Source organism: Procambarus clarkii, chromosome 11, assembly GCF_040958095.1.
Source record: "Procambarus clarkii isolate CNS0578487 chromosome 11, FALCON_Pclarkii_2.0, whole genome shotgun sequence".
Classification (NCBI taxonomy): Eukaryota; Metazoa; Arthropoda; class Malacostraca; order Decapoda; family Cambaridae; genus Procambarus; species Procambarus clarkii.
The window spans coordinates 31,279,125-31,298,972 of record NC_091160.1 but is presented as its reverse complement, the minus strand read 5'-3'; the positions used below and the strand labels follow the sequence as shown (position 1 = coordinate 31,298,972).

The window sequence follows — 19,848 nt, the reverse complement described above, 5'->3', positions numbered from 1 at the left end:
TGAAAATATTTTGATGAAAGTTTCATGACGCTGAAGCCAATAAGTTGGAGATTTGTTTAACATTTTAAAGTAATTTTGACATAATTAAAATATTTTTAGAATTATACCCCCTTATGCTGAGCAGTTTAAAGGTTAAAGACACTTCAATAATTACATTAATACTATCTTTCAAAGAATAATTTTCGTGTAAGATTGGATAGATTTTTTCCAATGTGGATTGGTTGATAAGTGTGATGATGTCTTGAGCAAGATAGGGTTAGATTCTGATATAAAATCGAGGTATGAAAGAAGTGCATTTACAATACGTATACAGTATGTTATCTGTAATGTTATACATCCTATATTTACATGTTATAAAAATGTAGCTAATGAAGCTTAATTGTTTAAGAGCATTACAGTGACTTGCCTGTTGTTCAGGTTCTTTCAAGTTACAGTGTGTCCTGAAAATCCTTTCCACACAATTTACTGTAATGTTAATTTGGTCTCTCAATTTAAGAAATCTGTAGAGCTTTTCCTTTTGCAGCGTCCATGTGGCCCAAAATCAGCGTTCCTCTTAAAGTTGTGCAAACACGAGAAAACAAACTCAGTAACCGCTTCTACCCATATGAAGAGATTGAGACAGAGTGCATTCTTGCTATAGATGATGACATCAACATGATGACAGCTGATGAGCTGGAGTTTGGATACCAGGTATGAATTAGTGTGCACTTTAAATACCATGTATGGATTAGTATGCACTTTGGATGCTAGGTCTGAAAGAGTCTTCAGTTGCATGAGAAAATAGTGAGGCCGTGCGATGGGATGGAATTCGGGTTTGAGCCCATCGTACAACCTCAATATTTTCTCATTGATACGTTACACTTGTGATTTCATTGTGCTGTCTTCAGTTATTGGTTTTCTAAAAAAAAATTGTTAATCTTTCTAACTGAAGCTCGCTTATTTGCATAGCACCCAGATTCATAATTAGCTAAATCCCACTCATTACTTATTTTCAGAAAGCTATCTATAGGTATCCATAGTAGGGCTATCATATAATTTGTCATTTAACTCATTCATTATCACCATGTTTCCCACTTTCATGATATAGGGACCTTGTAGTTTTCACTGAATTATTATTATTTGAATTTCTTAGAAAAATTGTAATATCAATGTGATATCTGGAAAACACCTTCCTATATCTACTGGAAACCTTCAAGATTTATGAGGACTGTATCTTGAGAAGCCAGAAGTGAGGGTATCGTGAGATTCCACTCTTACGGTTAGATGGAACGCACCAAACTCACTGTTAAAATGATGTACCACTGACACACTACCCAAATGAAGACTGTGGGGGGTACCTGGGAGGATATGATGCACTAAAGTGCCATCAGGGATGCAACAAACTTTTGCAATGTGATGTGTACCCACCCTAGAATGCACTGGAATAAGAAGTCCTTAGAACCATTTCTATCCACAAAGTTAAAACAAAAAACAGCAAAGAGTTCAAACATTAAGAAAGTTAAAATCAAACACAACAAGTACAACAAGGCAAGTAGGCAGGACAAAGTGCTATACCTCGCTTCTCTATTGTCACAGTTAGGTAAATATCACCACCCCAACATCAATAGGCTCAAATGAACTAATATCAGTGTAATCTACAAATATAGTGTAATCAATAGGATCATTCATCTACACTCAAGAACCTCCTCCAAATGATAATTGGTTTTAAAGAGAGGCAAGTATTGCTGTACTATTTGCTAAAGGATCAACGAGCTGCTACCCAACACCACCACCATCACCAGGTCTTGAGCACCTTGACTGTTATCTTGGCTCTCACTGTTTTAACAACCAATATGGGTAAGATATCATTATTGTGAGCAATATGTTGGTAGGTGTAGTGCTGTTTACAAGTACTGTAGGTGCACGTATCTTGTATATATATATATATATTGGCCGCAAAGCGTGTAGGAGTCTTGATCGTGCCTCATCCTTAAACGATTACTGGTTGGTCTGGCTGTTCTTGCCTTCTGAGTTCACCACTTTTAAACTGGTGGACCTTCCTTACTGGTTCAGGGGTAGACCTACATTGGTGCACACCTACATTGGGCAGAATTATCAATGCAAGTGGTGGAATCCTGAGGGGTGAGACTTGAGTGATTCTTACTTTGGGCCCCAGTTGTTAGTTATTCCTGTTGGCAAGGGATGTAGTGCAGCAGATGCTTGGCTGTTTTAGGTTACTGGTGAAAGTTCTGAACTCCCCACTCTTTCTAACGCAGCAACTTGAATGGTCGAGCTGGTTTGGGAAGTCAAGTATGTGTCCTCTACCTTCTGAAACCAGCTATACTTCCTATCTTCACCTGGTCATTGGAAAGCATCTTTTGTCCTTTAGGGAGCTTGAGTATTTGTTAAACCACCTGCACTTCATCTGCATGGTGCACCTTTTGAGCTGGGTTTGGCTGATGCCCTCTACTACTTACTACAGCTTTCTAGTGGTTTCAGGATTGCAGGTTGTGTACTCCATGTACCCTGAGATTTCTCCTACTTCAGCACCATCTTCAGGTTTTCCAGGTTTGGTTCCATGGCAGCCTCCCTCTCCCTCTTTCAAGCTCTTTACCAGCACATCTGGCATGGGTTGGAGAGTTGCCTCCAGCTATCTAAATGTTTAGCACAGGCAGTGATGGTGGACCGGTCTTTGTGGTGCACCTGCATTAGTTTTGGGGAGATGGCAGCAGTTTAGATGTCCTTTTGATTCATCTCTCACCCACAGGTCTCAGATGGGGATTTGTTTGCATTGGATGCACTGCATCTCAAATGGAACCAGATGCAAGATGATTTATATATTTCCACCAGTCAGGATGCTGCTCCTCGTGATGGCAAAAATGGAAGGCTTTGTGGACCACATCCTTGCTCTGGCTTCCATGTGACCAGTTCTCTCTCATCAGCCTCATCAGGTGCCATTCCTTGACCTTTGGCTCTACCAGACGATTGACACCCAGAATTATGTCGACTTCATATCTTTCCACTGATGTTGAGGAAAGTTGTACCTGCGGCTGTGGGAAAAGCAGGCTATTGTGCCTCACTTTTGCAGGCTTTCTCATCATCAGTATCAGGTTACCTGACATTTGTTTCAGTGCTTCTGGCTCTGCATTCTGCCTAACATGGTTTCCTCCTGTTGGTCAGGGCCTTTGATTCTGGGCTTAGGCCTTGATCTCTCATCTTCTTCAAGTTAGGCACTTTGGGATGAGGATTTCCATTCTTTGTAGCAATGTCCTGATACCTTGATGTTTGGATGTGGCAATTGCATCATCTGCTTGCACCCACCACCTACACTTATGTCTAAAAATAAGATATCTGAATTTTGTTGGAACTCTGTTGTTATACAGGTGTGGTTCTTGGCTCCTTGTTTCACCATATTATGTTTCTGATGGTTGCATTATATTATTATTTGTGGACTTCTTGTGCTTCACACTCTGATGCTCTTCTTTTTGAGCCCATGCAGTATATCTCCACATACTAAAGTTTGCTTCTGGCAGCTACTGCAGTGAGTTGTGAAGCCGAGTCGGCTTCACACCCACCAACATACTGTACATACAGTACATGTATCATCTCAGGAGATTCACAATCCTCACTGTTGTTATGCCAAGTGTTCTGCTCTGAAATCCAGACAGGATTTCTGAAGGTCAAACTGAACATTAGCTGGATGCTTCTCCCATTTTGCTGCAGTCTGTGCTGCTTTGTAGCCTTGGGCTGCCTTTCATCATGGTGACCCTGCTGCCGGTTCAGTGCCTGGGTCTTTGACTCTAGTTCACGTCATGCCCCGTGAACAACCTGTATGGTTCTGACTCTGATTCTGATATGTTCTCTTATTATTGTCTGTTTTGCCAATATACTATTTTCTTTATGTGGAGTTGGCTTTGGAAGCAGTCAAGGGGGCTTTGCTCAGAATAGGGCATCAAGTAATACGAAACATTCCTTTCTAAGCAGCCACTTCATAGCTCCTGTTCCCACTCTTGTCATTGTGACATCTGCAATTTATAGTTAGTGATACCATCCAGTGGTTGTAGTTCACTAAACACAACATAACAAAATGATAATTGGGTGTACTAGTGAACTATTTATAATTTTCTAGAGGGTGTTGAGTGGCTTGTTTCTGTTCTTTTGTCTTATAGCAAGCAGTTGCTCTGGTGGTGAATTGATATAACTCTTCACTGTCTCCCATCCTCAACTACTTGCCAAGGCCAGTTGATGAGTACTGCATGATGTAGGTGGGGCAAAAGTGAACATTAGTCTGGCATGTGAGCACTGTCCAGGGAGGTCCCTAGCTGCTACATCTGGAAGCAGCTCATTGCCCTATTTATTTTTTGTCCTTGCCATGCTGTATCTGGAGAATGTCTCTTGTGTATCAGGTTTAAGAAACTTTCAGCATTGAACCATAATGGTAAAAGGAAGGTTACTTTTGTAACTGTTCCATATAGCCTGTTGGTGGCAGATTTTATCACATTATGTGGGAATATTTTGGCAATTGTTTGGCATTGCAAATGTTTGTAATTAAATTTGCATCTTTTGAATGGAAAATATTGTCATTGTCTGATATAAAAGGTAGATGTGGAATTATAAGTAATGAATTGCCACTATGTTTGCATTATAAGTTGATGTATATGGCTGACCTCAGTATAAACTTACATTCTCCCTCCATAGGTTTGGCGAGAGTTTCCAGACCGTATTGTTGGATTTCCTCCTCGCAATGTTCTGTGGAACAACGATACTCACAGCTGGAAGTATGACTCGGAGTGGACAAATGAGGTATGTAAACCAGGAATGTTGTTTCTATATTGATGGATGTTTTTTCTGATGGATATGGTTTATTCATAGTTTTTGCAGGCGATGAGTCACAATAACGTGGCTAAAGTAAGTTGGCCAGACCACACACTAGAAGGTGAAGGGACGACGACATTTAGGTCCGTCCTGGACCATTCTCAAATCGAGTTGAGAATGGTCCAGGATGGACCTAAACGTCGTCGTCCCTTCACCTTCTAGTGTGTGGTCTGGTCAACTTCATAGTTTTTATTTGAAAGAATGTGTACACAAAGAACATAAGAGGAAGGGACAATTATAGGGGCAGGAGTTACACATACAAATTAAGCCACTAATATGCAGGAATCGTAGGAAGATGCTGAAATATCTGTTCATGGGGAAAAAAGATACATAGTGTGAAGTTGTCAGTGCCATCATTACTAGCTACCAGTTTTGACACTGCTGAAAGGTGGATTTTTGTCAGTGTTGTATACAGTTTTAATTCTTCAGTATTTAACTGAATCACATGTTCTTGAGTTTAACAAATTAAAACATTGTAGCTCATTTCTTGTCTATCATTCATAGAATTCTCCCCCTATCCATTGTTCTCCTTTGAGCAGACAGTTTGCGATAAGGATGAACCTCATTTTTAGCCAATGTGTATTACCTGATGCTACAAGCGGGTCAAAATAATTTTGCTTGCACATAAATCTAATTTAGTATTTCCTTGCCCACATACATACGCATCAGTATTCAGTGTCTGTATGTACAGAGAACCCAAGACTTCAAAATGTGCACACATTCCCATGATTTAATATATTACATGGGATGGTGTGTTGCGTTGGATTTTGTATGAGCATGATGTTAAAAGCTGACATGGGTATTGTTCTTAATAACTCAGGAATTGCAGCCCTTGGCTCAGGGCTTAAATTTCATCATCATAATAGCTCAAGAATTAAGGTCTTTAGTATTTAAGAGGAAATTGGCAGTTTCATTGTAGTGAATAATAATTGCTGTTTTATCAGTGGTGAAAATTTATATTAACATTTTCGTTGCCCCAGCGGGCGACCCGCCACACACCTCAAGGTCAGCCGAGCAGGTGCGCTAACTCACCACCACCCACAAATGTTTATTCTCCTTTTAGCTTTCTGACCTCAATTTTTGTGCTATGTTGTTCAATTTGGTATCAAATTGTTCGCAATAGAATTCTCTGAAGGAATATGTGCATATAAGGACAAAAGTGTCATGTTCCTATACTTTAGACCCGATGTGCACTGCAAGGTAGGCCGAGAGCTCATTACCACACAAATATTTTGTACCCTTTATAGCTGTCTGACCTTAATTTTTGTGCTACGTTGTTCAATTTGGCATCAAATTGTTCGCAATAGAATGATGTAAAGGGATATTTGCATATAAGAATATGTATATGTCTTGGTTTTCTTTACTTTCGACAAAAACTCAATAAATTTTCCCTCATACATGTTTCTTTCACTGCTTTTGTCATGGATTGGCTTTGTTCTTGATAAGTGTTCTTGATAAATAACCAGAATGGGGAACTTTTCGACTCGAGGGAAGGCCAAGGCCGCCACGAGCAAGGTCACGAGAACGGTGAGCCTCCAGCGTGGATGGGCGCCCACATGGCAGGGTCAGGATGCCACGTGGGGGTATAGAGAGAATGGGCAGAAGTTGGCGCACATTTTAAAACGAGTCCCATAGTATTCGGACAATAAATTGAACTTCTACAAATTTTTAAATTATTGATGCCTATTTGCATCATCCCGCATACTCCGTATTTTGGTTCTGTGACGGAATATGCGGCATCAGGCAGCGAAAGTGTTAAGGTCTCCAGTAAGATGCATTGATGTTACAGCTTAAGATGGGCTGGGAGCACTTGATAAATAATATTAGATTTAGATTTGTAAGTGTAATTGGTAGAGGAAAATTGGACTACTTACATGGAGTGGTAAATTAGTTGCTTTAGGCTTTCTAAGCCTAAAGAGTTTACCAGATGAATAACAAGAGATCACAAGCAGTAGAGATATATATCTGTATTCATAATAAGTTAAATGGCAACATGATTGTCACTTAGGGATCAATTGGCCAAGGTAATGTAACACGAGGCATTTTGACAGTGGTAATAATGATTGAGCGGCTCAACTTGTGTTAACAAGTGAACGTTCTCGCGTAAGGCATGGTGGACTTGTTCCACCTACCTCAGTCAGCAGTGTAGAATAGCCACTTGACGACTTGGACATGCACTTTCAGTTTATACACACACACACACGCAGATACACAAGAGGAGTGGCATCCCAATTGTATTTTATTATTTTGAGCAGTTGCTGTCTGTCATTCATGCTTTGTTATAACACTAGTTCTGCATGTATGTATATCTGTACTGACTGTAATGTACATGTTGCAGGTTTCCATGGTGCTAACAGGTGTAGCATTCTACCATAAGTACTGGTCATATGTGTACACCACTCAGCTCCCAGGTAACATCAAGGATTGGGTGGATACCAATATGAACTGTGAAGATATTGCCATGAATTTCCTAGTGGCAAATTTGACAGGAAAGGCCCCCATTAAGGTAAGCTTCTTGAGTTGTATAATACATGGACATAATATGCAAATAAACAGTTGCATGCACAATATATTCTATAAGCAAGCACTTATGCACACAATAATATAAACTAAGAAGATTTAGTAAGGGCAAAAGGAGACCAGAAGTGATAGTAAAGGTATAAAAGGTATAAGAAACCTGGGGTTAATATAACACCAAAAGCACATATTACCAGATTGTGCAAGATTGGCAAGCATAAGAATGACATTGTGAAGTTAAAATTTGGGCCAAAATTTCCCCCATGACAACCAAAAGCATGACCAATGATTCTTCTGACCTCCCACTGTCTGAAGTGCGTGTCACTATCATGACTTCCATGTACGCAACACTCCCCAACCAAGAACTAGATTCTCATTGTCTGTTTGTCACCTCTCTGTCGCTTCTATTAGCTACATCACACCTACATTGCCTCAGTAAGCTTACCAAATTCTCAGAGTATTTACAAGTCACTGCCATTGTGCATTGTGCGTTACCAATGTAACGTACGTTTATGTTATGTTGTTGGGTAGATTAGATACACAGTGTTTAGTGAGTTTCATATTTATTTAGTAGTCTTGGATACAGCAGTGTCGTAGACGTTGAGACGGAGCTTGGAGCAGAGCAGCATTCACAATGCATTGTGCATTCACACTTGTCCTTATTTACTGGGTCTCTACTGCCACCTCTTCTTATACCACAATACCCTGCAATATTATGGTAAAAAAATCAAACTCCTGTTAATACAAAATAAATGCACTTAAGCATTAGCTTATTGTGGATTATGTTCACACACATACTGCATTTTATGGAAGAACAATAAGACAGTATGACATCGGCTCCAAGATAGAAGGAAAAAAACAGACAATATGATCACTACATGGAAAAGAGTAACAGGAACTGACCTACTAGACAAGGATGAATTTTTGAAACCTGCAAGCTTCATGAACAAGCAGTCATAGATTAACACTTAGGCTGCTAAAGGGTCCTGAGGAGATTTACACTCCTGTGCGCAAGAAAAAAAAAATTCTAAAAAATTATTTCGTCTTTTAGAAATGTTAATTTGTGTTCCCTGAGCTCGGGAAAAATAAAAAAATAAATCGTAGGAGACATATTTTGGGCACAATAGGACGAGGAAGTCTGGCAAAATGTGGGCGTTGACAGCAGTCGTCAGAGGCGGTGAGCGTCACCCCAAGCTGACAGGCGAGAGTTGCCACAAAGATATTATTATCTAATTATTTCAATATCTCTGAATGATTTTTTCAGAGTTTTTTGCAGTAATATTATTCAGTAGTGTGTAGTGTGATATATTTATGTAATAAAAGAGGTTAATCATTGCTATACTCAAAAATATGGTGTGCATATTAGTGATTCAATTATTATGTTCATAAAACAATAAACAAATATTTTTGCTGTTATTACACTACACAGGTTATTCATAAGTATCTGCATGTTTTGTTCACCATAACGAACCACTAAGTTGGTATTGTGAGTCAAAAAGCAACAGAGTGGCCGCCACTCTCCAGTCAGCCACTCACTGCCACTCCTCCCTCAACAACACCTCACTAGCCCACATTTTCCTCCCACCATACTGTTTTTGCTTTTATTTACTCGATTAAAGCTCGATTCTGTAGGCACAAATGGTAAATACAGGTATAAATGCAAGCAAGCACAACTAGGTGAGTACAGGTATAGATACAAACAAGCACCCATGGACACAGGTATAAAGGCTGTAAGGAAGGGTTCCTTTTTGTAAGGCATATGTGAAATTGTTAACTGGCAGTGAACAGTTGAAACTTTGTTAGTTTGAAGGTAAAAAAATTGAAACTCCTGCCAGTGCAGTAGCTAATTCTGCACATGTGCAGTGCATAGTCACAGTGTAGGAGAATGCTCCCTTTTGCAAAATATAGATATAAATCAGTCTTTGCAGTCTATGTATACAAAAGGTCCCATAGTACAGTTGGCTTCATTCTCAACTCATGATTGGGGTTCCTGGAAATCGTTTGGTTTGAAAACAGAAATGGTTTGGCACATTTCCTTTCATCAAATGCCTCTGTTCACCTAACAATAAATGTGAGTACCTGGGAGTTAGGCATCGATTGTGGGGTTGCATCGTGGAAAATATCAGTAATTTAACCTTGGGAGGGGAGGTGATGGGGAATGGCTTCGATACAAGCCTACAGTATAAATATATGTAGATTTCTTTTCTGACAATGGTAATTATTATTACTGTACTGTATTATCTGCATTTTAATGTTCTAATATTTGTGATTTTGTCGTGGTGACCACAAGGAAAAAATTAATACAATTACGTATGTTTTGCCAAGGCATAACTGAAGGTAAAGAGAATGATGCATGCCCCTACTGACAAATGGTAATAAAATGGCCTGTTTGTGCAGTAGTACAAGTACCAATGTCCATGGAACCAAGTACTGTACCTGTACTGAGTTAGACTTGGGAGAAGAATATATGCAGTTACAAATCCAGGAAGCAAACCAAATTAGAGAAGTTAACTTTGATAGTGCAGTAAGTCAAGAGATATAGTAGTAGTAGTAGGCATCCTACAGTCTCGGAAGACTATGGAGTTGCAAAGCCTGGGTAGGTAGATATGGAGGAGAAGCTTTTACCCATGCAGCAGGTCCCTCCTCTCCACGTTGTTGAAATTATCCAATAGAAAGGCAAATGCCAATACACATGGTTCCAACAACGTCGCAGGAGCTGCCAGAACAAGGTTGACGTCAACAACGAACTGCCTTAGGTGCTCCAACTCCGGATTTTTCCTCGAGGTTGACTCCTGAAACCTTTCCCAAAAAAGGGGTATGGCCGCAAGGCAGAAGAGGTTTAAAATCAGGGTTTTCCTTCCCCTAGATGGGCTGCCTTCCCAGGCTATCGAGTCCCATCTACCCGGAGCAGCTGGTTTTAAGGCGCCAGAGGCACGCCCTCGCCCCTTCTCCTGTCGGTAAAAGCAGTTCCGCTGGACTTAAAGACTAAGCCACCTGTGCAGGCCAGGAGTTGGACTTGGTTGTCAGAGGCTATTGGAGACGCGTGCCGTATAGGAGCATTTTATAGGTCATGGGAGCTCGTCCCCCATTACCACCCCCTGGCTATGACAACCCCTTGGAACCTAAAGGGTTCCAAGGGGTTATCATAGAGATATACCTCTTAGTTGTCATAGAGATATATCTCTTGGTCAAGAGATATATCCTGCCTGGGTCAAGAGTGACCCAGGCATTTACTAATATCATCTACACAATGGAATACCGGTCTCTAAGAATAAACATTATGGTGTTTTGCCTTCCCAACAATGCTGGCAAGGGAATTTGTCAGGTTGTGAGGTGGTTTGTCAGGGAACCCTGGGTTTATATGTGCTTCTGACCAGTGGTTGATCAGGAGTAACAGACGTGACATGCATTTGCAAGAACACTAATGTGTGGTTTCTGAATTCCCAATTAGCATTTGAAGGCACTTCAGTTATTTGAAATTTGCTTTCTGGTAGTCATATAGTGACCCAGCAGGTACAATTTCAAAAGATACATGTTGTGGTAGTGCATATTGTCAGCCTCTCTTCACTAAGCATACCAGGACCCAGATTCGCCAAGCAGTTATGCAACTACAGTACTTGTGAACCTGTATGTCTTTTCCCAGTCTTTGGCATCTTTGTTCGCATATTTTAAACAGTTTATGAGCTCCGAAGCACCAGGAGGCTGATTATAACAATAATAACAGTTGACTGGGAAGTTTTGATCATTGTCCTGTTTAATTAATGTAAACATAGCTGCCAAAGATTGAGGAAAGATGTAGTGGTTCGTAAGTACTGTACTTGTGTAACTGCTTGATGAATCCCGACCCTGGTCTGGGACCTGGCGGTTCTTGCCTTGGGGAAACACCAAATGACATTATTGTTCAACTTTACATCATTTCTTTCATTTGTTTAATTTGACTTTTATTATTCCATAGGTTACACCAAGAAAGAAGTTTAAGTGTGGTGAGTGTACCAGTGGAGACCTGTCTGCAAATGAGGCTCACATGGTGGAGCGTTCTCAGTGTGTCAGTCATTTCACACAAGTGTTTGGCACTATGCCCCTCAAGACTGTCGAGTTCAGAGCCGATCCTGTCCTCTTCATGGACAACTTCCCTGAAAAGCTGAAGCTGTATGACAACATGGGAAGTTTGTAAATTATCAGTTTTGTAAGGTATCACTGAAGGTAAAGGATTCACTGGATCTCATTTGTCGTTTTTATTTAATGTACAGTTATGAATGTATACAAAAAAGCATATATGAAAACAGCATTATTTAAAACTGTCTCAAGCAAATTGTAATGAATTTACCACAATGGAATTGCCTCATGAATGGCACAAAAATTGAACCAGCATATTGAGTGAACTGGTTATTGTCTCTAACTCAGGCCCTCAATTACTCGTAGAATTATTTTTATTGTTATGAGAGAGACTTTGGCTCACCAAAAGAAATAATTGTTGACTTGTGGTATCTTTCTTATTCCATTCATCATTGGATATTCAACACTGCCATTCACCATTTAACAATGCAGATCCATAGCTTTTGGATCGGCATTTTTAATGAAGTACAAATGCAGAAACTTTGCCTGATGCTGCATTTGTACTTTATTGTTCTGTAGCATGCTAAATCCAATAAATGTCTCGACCATTTGTGTGTGTTGTGCACACAAGGTGCAGAGAGTAGGGAGGATAGCGTAGGTTAATATTAGTTTATAATATTTAAAACAAGAAACTGTGTTACAGTCCATGATAAAGAATATGTTAGTGCTTTGATGAGAGTACTGGTAATGATGAATGATAAACAAATTATGCTACTATACATCATCGTGTACTCCTTGGAATCTAGAAAGAAGTGAGATCAAAGTACCAGAAATAATAATGTATAATGTATCTGCATTCATCTGATGTCCACCTTGTGGTCTCAACATGGATAGAAAGCCATTGGCATATTTAAGGTCCCCAATTATTCCTGAGGAATTTTTCCAGGGCCAATGGTGGAACCTCCTCACAAACCACTAGCTTCCTGTTCCTGTGAAAGCCACTTGAGGTGGTGGACTTGGCAACAGAAATGCAGAATCTCCAAGATGTTGCAGCCATGCAAGTATTTGAATGCCAACTATAAAGAATGGATGCACAACTCTCAAGTTCCCAAGAGGAAGACCAAAGGAAGTACAGTTAGAGGATCAAATCGGGAAGATAATGACTCGACATACAATGTGTGGTGTGAAGGGTACTCTTGAGGCGATTAGCTTTTCTTCTGAATTCATCAATCTTCTAGTTATAGGGAAGCTTTCTTTGATTCAAGAGTGGTACTCATGGTAAGGATGAATGAAATTTCTGCAGATCATGAGACAAGTAACTTTAACTGAAATCTGGTTCACACCTGCCAAACTGACATGGAACTCGGTTAAGGAGAACCTTGTTGTGAGTTTGGGGGTTGCCAATCAGTGGTGGTAGCCTGGATGTTTTAAAGGGTCCCTGATGCTCCAATGCCATAGTGATGATCTGCCTGACCATTCATAACCCATATTTATGGATTTGGTGTATCTTATCTTAGTGGACAACAAAGTGGTATAACTTGGATTTTTTTCTTCTCCAAGTACAGTGAGCACCAAACAGAACCATACCTCTTGTGTAAGTATGTGTGTTAATGAGTGACTAAACAAGAGAATGCTTTTAAGCATGATGCAAGAAATGCTGTTAGAATGCCAACATAAAGGAACACAGTTAAATTGTAAGGCATTATTGTATGCAAATTATTCTGGAACATGTTTAATTAGATGAAAATGCTGTTCCAACTCATTAAGAATGAAAAGAGTGAGATTTAAAGTAAGAAAAAGCAGAACAATAGCCACTCTAGATAAACTCAGTGATTATGAAAATATTAGCAGACAGCACTGAAGTTTGGAAAGGCAAGTCACATCAAACTAATATGAGGGGAGATACAAATACCACTATTTGAATAAAAAGGAGTAAATAAGTTACACTGTACTGGAAAATAAGCAAAGGCTCAATGAAGCTCTTGAGTTTCTGCAAGAAGACTAAATGCACAATGATGTTCATGGCAAGTAGTGTTCCACAGAGAAGTTGAAAGAGAAGATTGTGTATGTTGGAAAAGTCTGTTGTGGAAGTAAAAATGTTGGTGAGAAAATCGGTAGGAGCCACGAGGAAGATTTGAACCTGCACACTGTATACTCCCAAGCACACACTTTAAACCACTGGACTACAATATGCAACAAAGGTAAAGTAACCTGGAATTCAACGGAATCCTCCAGGGTTCCCGAGGTATCCAGCCAACATCAAATCAGAGTTTCACACACTACCCACATACACACTGGTGTGGTATATGAGTTCTACCCTCAATGCAGGTAGGAGGGGTAGCTCCTGTTCCCTACTCCTGCCTGCTGTGGCAGTGTACAAGCAACATCTGTTCCCATATGTTAGCTGTGTATGGAGTCCTGTTCATGCCCTTGTGTTCCTTCACGTGGGAGTTAAGCCTACCCATTAGTTGTGACCCCTGGAGAGAGAGGGGTGGCAACACACTGCTTTAGCGAGAGGATGGGTAAAATGGCCGGTGCTACATACTCTCCCTGGCTTGGTGCCTTTTTTTGACAAATATAGTACAGTTCTGTCGGGTAAAACAGAAGGTTCAATGTGGCTGACATGAACCAATCGGCTAGTCTGGTTAGCCCTGCCTAGACATAGGGTCAAGTGGGCATTATAGGGATTGTACCCCTATTTGTCCCTCGGATGCAGTTTGGTCCCGTAATGGTGACCTACTTACATGGTTCTGGTTACAGTTGTGCCTCCCATGTGGGCTCCGTGGTGGGTGGGGTGCTGGACAGTGATGTCTTTATCTGTTACTTATTGTGTTAATTTCCGACCTTATTTCTCCTTAGACTCATGGGGCAGGTAACCAGGACCCCCAGAGTCAGACCATGATGCAAGGACGGGTTTCGTAGTCCCGGCTACATTGAGCCCAGACCAGGCTTCATCTCTAACTACCCCGACTAACTTTCTCCATTATCCTTCCACTTCTGTGGCTGAGTTGAGCTCCAAGCTCCACAGCAGTGACTACCGTGTTCCCTGGTGTGGCACCATCTTCCATTGTGATAATTGTGCTGTTTATCTCCCTCCTTCACGGGGGTTTCCAGTGCTGTCACCACACTCACATGCATTTGCTTTGTGATACCTTCTGCAGCATTCCAGTATTTGTTTAGCCTTGCTACATGGCCTAAGTATTTTAATCTGTCATGATGAACATTCTCACACTGATGATGTGCACATTCATAAGCACTTAGTTGACTCTGTGGATTTAATGGTGGACCAGAATCTTTTCACCCTCTACACTCCTCTTTCCAACATATCTGATCTGTACAAGCAGAAATCACACTAGCATGATATATCAAATGAACAAATCCACAAGAGCAGTTTTGGCCATGTGGTGGTACAGTTGACTATGGCGCGTCTGGGAACATCCCGTGCATAGGTTCGATCCCTCATCATTGCCCTTGTGGATTTGTTTATCTGATCTGCCTCTTTCTTGAGCTCCCCTTACATTTTTTATGACACTTTATTGGATGCTGCCCTCCTCTTTCTTCCTCACTATGCCTCCTGCAGTGTGCTTTAACACTTTCGCTCATTAATGACCCAGTATGGCATAAAAAATTTAATAGACGAACATTCAGTAGTGACGCAGTATGGCGTCAAAAATTAAAAAATTTGGCCAGCTTTCAACTTGGCTTTGGGAAGGGCATGCCGCAGTTTTGGACTTTATATGCATATACTCATGTAAGAAATTTTATTGCGAACACATTGATACCATAATGAAAGACTTAGAACAAGAATTGAGGTAACAAAGTTGAAAAGAGTATACCGTACACATTTCATTGCACTTGAGCGCTCACAGCTAACAAGCTGTCACTTTCTCCATTTACTGTGGGTGGTATGCCGCAATTTATATGCTTTATATGCATATACTCCTGTAGGGAATTCGATTGCCAACACATTGATACCAAAATGAAAGACCTAAGATGAGAACTGAGGTAACAAAGTTGAAAAGAGTATACATATTTTATTGCTCTTGAGCGCTCATGGCTAACGCGATGTCACTTTCTCTGTTTGCTGCGGGTGGTACACCACACGTTTGGACTTTATATGCATATACTCCTGTAGGGAATTTTATTGCGAACACATGGGGACACTTGGGCGCCTGACAGCTGGGTGGATAGCGCTTCGAATTCGTAGTCCTGAGGTTCCGGGTTCGATCCCCAGTGGAGGCAGAGACAAATGGGCAATAAGTTTCTTTCACCCTGATGCCCCTGTTTACCTAGCAGTAAATAGGTACCTGGGAGTTAGACAGCTGCTACAGGCTGCTTCCTAGGGGGCGTGTAACAAAGAGGAGGCCTGGTCGAGGACCGGGCCGCGGGAACACTAAGCCCCGAAATCATCTCAAGATAACATTGATACCAAAATGAAAGACCTAGAATGAGAATTGATGTGACAAAATTGAAAAGAGTGAAAACCAAGATTAAAAAAACCGCGCACTCCTGTGGAATGCCCGGCGCACCTTGGGGTGGTCTGGCGCTCGCTTGTGCCATGAGTGAAAGTGTTAAGTGCATTCCCTGGTGAAATTTGGGCTGTGCTCAGGCTGCAAATGTGAAACCTGAAAACAATACTGACACTGACAAACTCCTGATTCTTTTATTTTGTTTTGGAAGGCAAGTGGAAGACCAAGGAGGCCTGGTCTTGAACCAGGCCACGGGGACACTAAGCCCCGAAATCATCGCAAGGTAATCGCAAGATAGGAGTGCATTGGCCCATAGGGCCATCCATACAGCTAAACAGGGAAATTGGAGATAATATGTCTCCACCCTTATGGTTGACATCCCTTCTCCCTCATTTAGAAGAAGCTCCATAAGATGCTGTTAAATTTGTTTTCACACACATCACCTGTCCTCCATCTTCATGGTTCTGACATGGCAGATCTGGTGTTGGTAGGAAATGAAATGGTTCACACGTTTCAGCCATTAGCCGAAATATTTCAGCTTCATTTCATTTCGACTCTGAAGTAGTCAAAATCCAATTCAATATTGGCCATTTCTTATCTTTAGCAGATTTAAGACAGTTTCGGTTTTGTTAGGTTCTCCAGCCATATTGGTATTACCTTAAATGAGGGCAGATGCTGCCACTAAGGAGACTATCCCAACTTGTCCTATTTCCAAGAAAGGTCTTCCTTATTCAGATTTCTAACCAGTTATTCATTTATCGATACAATACCATTGGCAGGGTCATTGGTATTTTGCTATAGGTAACAAACTGTATGCTCTTAATGGTAGCCTCTTCCCCTTGGCCTTCCTCCTACCTCCATAATTGGCTATGGGAAATGGCTCTGACTAAGTTACATATTGGCCACATACGCTGGTTACATATTGGCTAGGTGCGCTTTACTCATGGGCACTTCATGGACTGTCACCCTGCTCTTTATTTTCTGAACAGCTGTGTCTCTCTTAATCATGCACCTCCTTGTAGAATGTTCTGATGTTTGGGATGTTCTTGTCTTGCTTCCAAAATATTGCTTGTGGTCATATGGCCCTCGATAGAATCTTTGTGAATCCGATACTTTCAATATCACTTGTCTTAGAGCTTTTGTTCCCGAATTGGCATCCTCAGTGATATTTAGCGCCTTTTGAATATCTTGCGACAATGTTGGTGTTACATAGCCTTCCCGGCTTGGTACCTTCTTCTGATAATTACTTGTAGAGTTTAGAAGCTTTGAGCATACAAGATCCCCTCTAATATATATAGACCTACTCCTCCATGTGACCTATTTACTGTCTTGCATCTATATAAACTATATTCTGGTATCCAAATCTCACTGTTCATATATTTCCTCAAATGGGTTTCTGTGGAAGCTCCAAATACTGCATTTGCCTCTGTGAGTAGGCCCTTTATTGATGGTATTTTGGATTTTGCCTTAGTTTTTAGTCTTTGTATGTTGGCAAAGACAAATGAAGTTACACTGATGTATTTTGATTGGGAGGTTTATCAGGGAGTTCAGTTATGTGGCCGCATATTAAATTTGTCCTCACCTGTACTGGTTGTTGACTGTCATAGTTGTAACTGTGTAACTGTTGAGGACTGTAGTGGTAGCTGTGACACTGGTTTCCATATGGTTTGATATGCCAGTTCCAGTACCATACATTTCTTGCATATATGGTATTAAAAAGGGTGATAATCATATAGAAAAGGGGGAGCAGCCCATCAAGTGAGTGTAACATAGGAACCATCTGTGGCAGAAGTGAGTTCATGCACAGTATTTGGCCCGCCACAACAGGGTTGCCACAGCTGACTAAGGCTAAGGCCTTTCTACATATTCCAACATTAGAGGATGTAATCAAATAGACAGTGCAAGAGAAAGAAATTTGTACATGGGTCTTTGTGTAGTTATAAATTGAATGATCAGTACAGTATATGGATTTTTTTTTGTCATGTTTTATTTTAAGTCAGAAATTAGGATCATTTTGCAGGTTCTCCTAAGGAAGGCTTGCGACAGCACAGAGTGTAGACATGGTGGATATTCATATTTCACTAGTGGATTGGTGGTGATTTTGGCTTTTAGTCTAAGGAGGCCTGGTCGAGGACCGGGCCGCGGGGACGTTGAGCCCCAAAATCATTGCAAGGTAACCACAAGGTTAGTTAAAGTATTGCGATTAATTTCAAGATTTAAAATTAATTAAAACCAATTTTACACAAGAATCTGTTGACATAACTCTTAGAATGTTATGGTAAACATTTTCTGAATAGAGTTGTATATATATAGTGTTACGTGAATGTTGTTCGACTAAAAGTCATAGCTGTGACATCATGTAAATCCAGATAGTGATGTGCCATAAATTTTATTTAATGTTAAAAATAAATAAGCTATTTTTATATCTACTGTATATGATAAGTTTGATATTACATATATCAGTACTATAACACCGAGTGTTTCAGGAGAAATGGTCTTTTATGTATATTTCCCTGCAATATTCTTTTCATATGGAGTCTCTCGTATGAACTCGATATATTTATTTTGTGTGAAGCATCTTTGCTCTTCACATCAGTAGATTTACGAACAGTAGAACTTGTAACCTAATCTTTAATAATAATTCTGTGAAGAGAAAAAGTGTTGTATAGTACTGCACCTTAAGGGGTGATCTGTAGATATAACTTGCATATGAGAAGGACCAACATTGTAGTGATCAATCAGCCTATGCTGCTGATGACAGTTGTCACTGAGGAATGTCTTGCGAAGTGTGCAGTACGATAACTTTAACACTTGGTTGGGTTTGCTGGCTTTGAAAAAAAAAATCAACAAATCCAATTAAATGTTGAGTAAAGGTAAGTGAGCCATATGTGAATATTTTTATTGAAATTAGTATCTTAATTCAGGGTTTATAATTTATACTCTTCTCTAAAAAAAAATTAGCATGTGTTTGTAGCACTATAAACATGCCACTATGTACATTGGAAAAAAATCACAAATGCCAGCAATGACTAGAAATCTATTTGTAAACTTGAGAGAGAAGCCCTTGACCCATAGTAGGAATATGGATCACAAACCATAATCAATCAATCAATCAATATCTATCTATCTCTCTATCTGTCTCTCTGTCTCTCTCTCTCTCTCTCTCTCTCACACTCACACTAATATGTTGTTATGCCAGTTATTATGTTTAACTATGCTAGTTATAATTATGATAGTTATTCCCTAACAACCCTGTGGTGGTCAGGAAAATTGTTGACAAACAAGCTTCATATGCCTTCCTTAACTTTTACTTGCCAATATTCTGACGATATTTTACTATTCATTTCCTGATCTTCAAATCATGGATTTGCCTAGAAGGTATACCAAAAGGTTAGTTTTAGGGCCAAAATAAAAATTTTGAATGACATAATTTACTGCAAGTTTACAGATTTTAAAGTTGAATCTACATAAATGTGATGCAGTCTTTTGCTAACTACCATTTTTAAAATGTCAGAAGCTACACAAATACAAAAAATACTCGGCTGTAATGTTTTTACATGTATTAATTAAAATAAAGCTTTATACTACATGTTATTCTTTGAACCCCTTCATACACTGTATGGTCATGGTGTAGGATACAGTGATATCTTCAAATACTGTATGGACATTTATAAAGAAATCACTAGGATACAGTGGCATAGGATGCACTACTGTATCCTATACCATGACCATACAGTGATGCCTTCCTATCTCCAAGGTGTGGTCCATCGATGCCACCTTTTTCTGATGACTTTGCGAGACTTTTAGGTTCCCTGACGTGGATCTTTTTGTATTGGCTTGGAATTGGTGCCTTCCTGTTTACATGGCTCCATTGTCCAATTGTGAGGCCCTCGTGGAGGATTCCTTCTAGCTAGACCATGGTCGTGGTTTCTTTACCTCTTTTTTCTTTTTC

General features: G+C 40.1%; 1 protein-coding gene across 1 annotated transcript in view; it reads left to right on the top strand.

Annotated features, from left to right (window-relative positions):
- Positions 1-19,485, top strand: part of sotv (exostosin glycosyltransferase sotv) — a 47,358-nt gene extending 27,873 nt beyond the window's left edge. The window contains exons 11-14 of the mRNA XM_069322456.1: positions 524-690; positions 4,678-4,782; positions 7,193-7,360; positions 11,327-19,485. Of these exons, the coding sequence (XP_069178557.1) occupies positions 524-690; positions 4,678-4,782; positions 7,193-7,360; positions 11,327-11,545 (659 nt within the window). The 3' untranslated portion in view covers positions 11,546-19,485. The remainder of the gene's footprint in view (positions 1-523; positions 691-4,677; positions 4,783-7,192; positions 7,361-11,326) is intronic.
- The last annotated feature ends 363 nt before the right edge of the window (positions 19,486-19,848 follow it).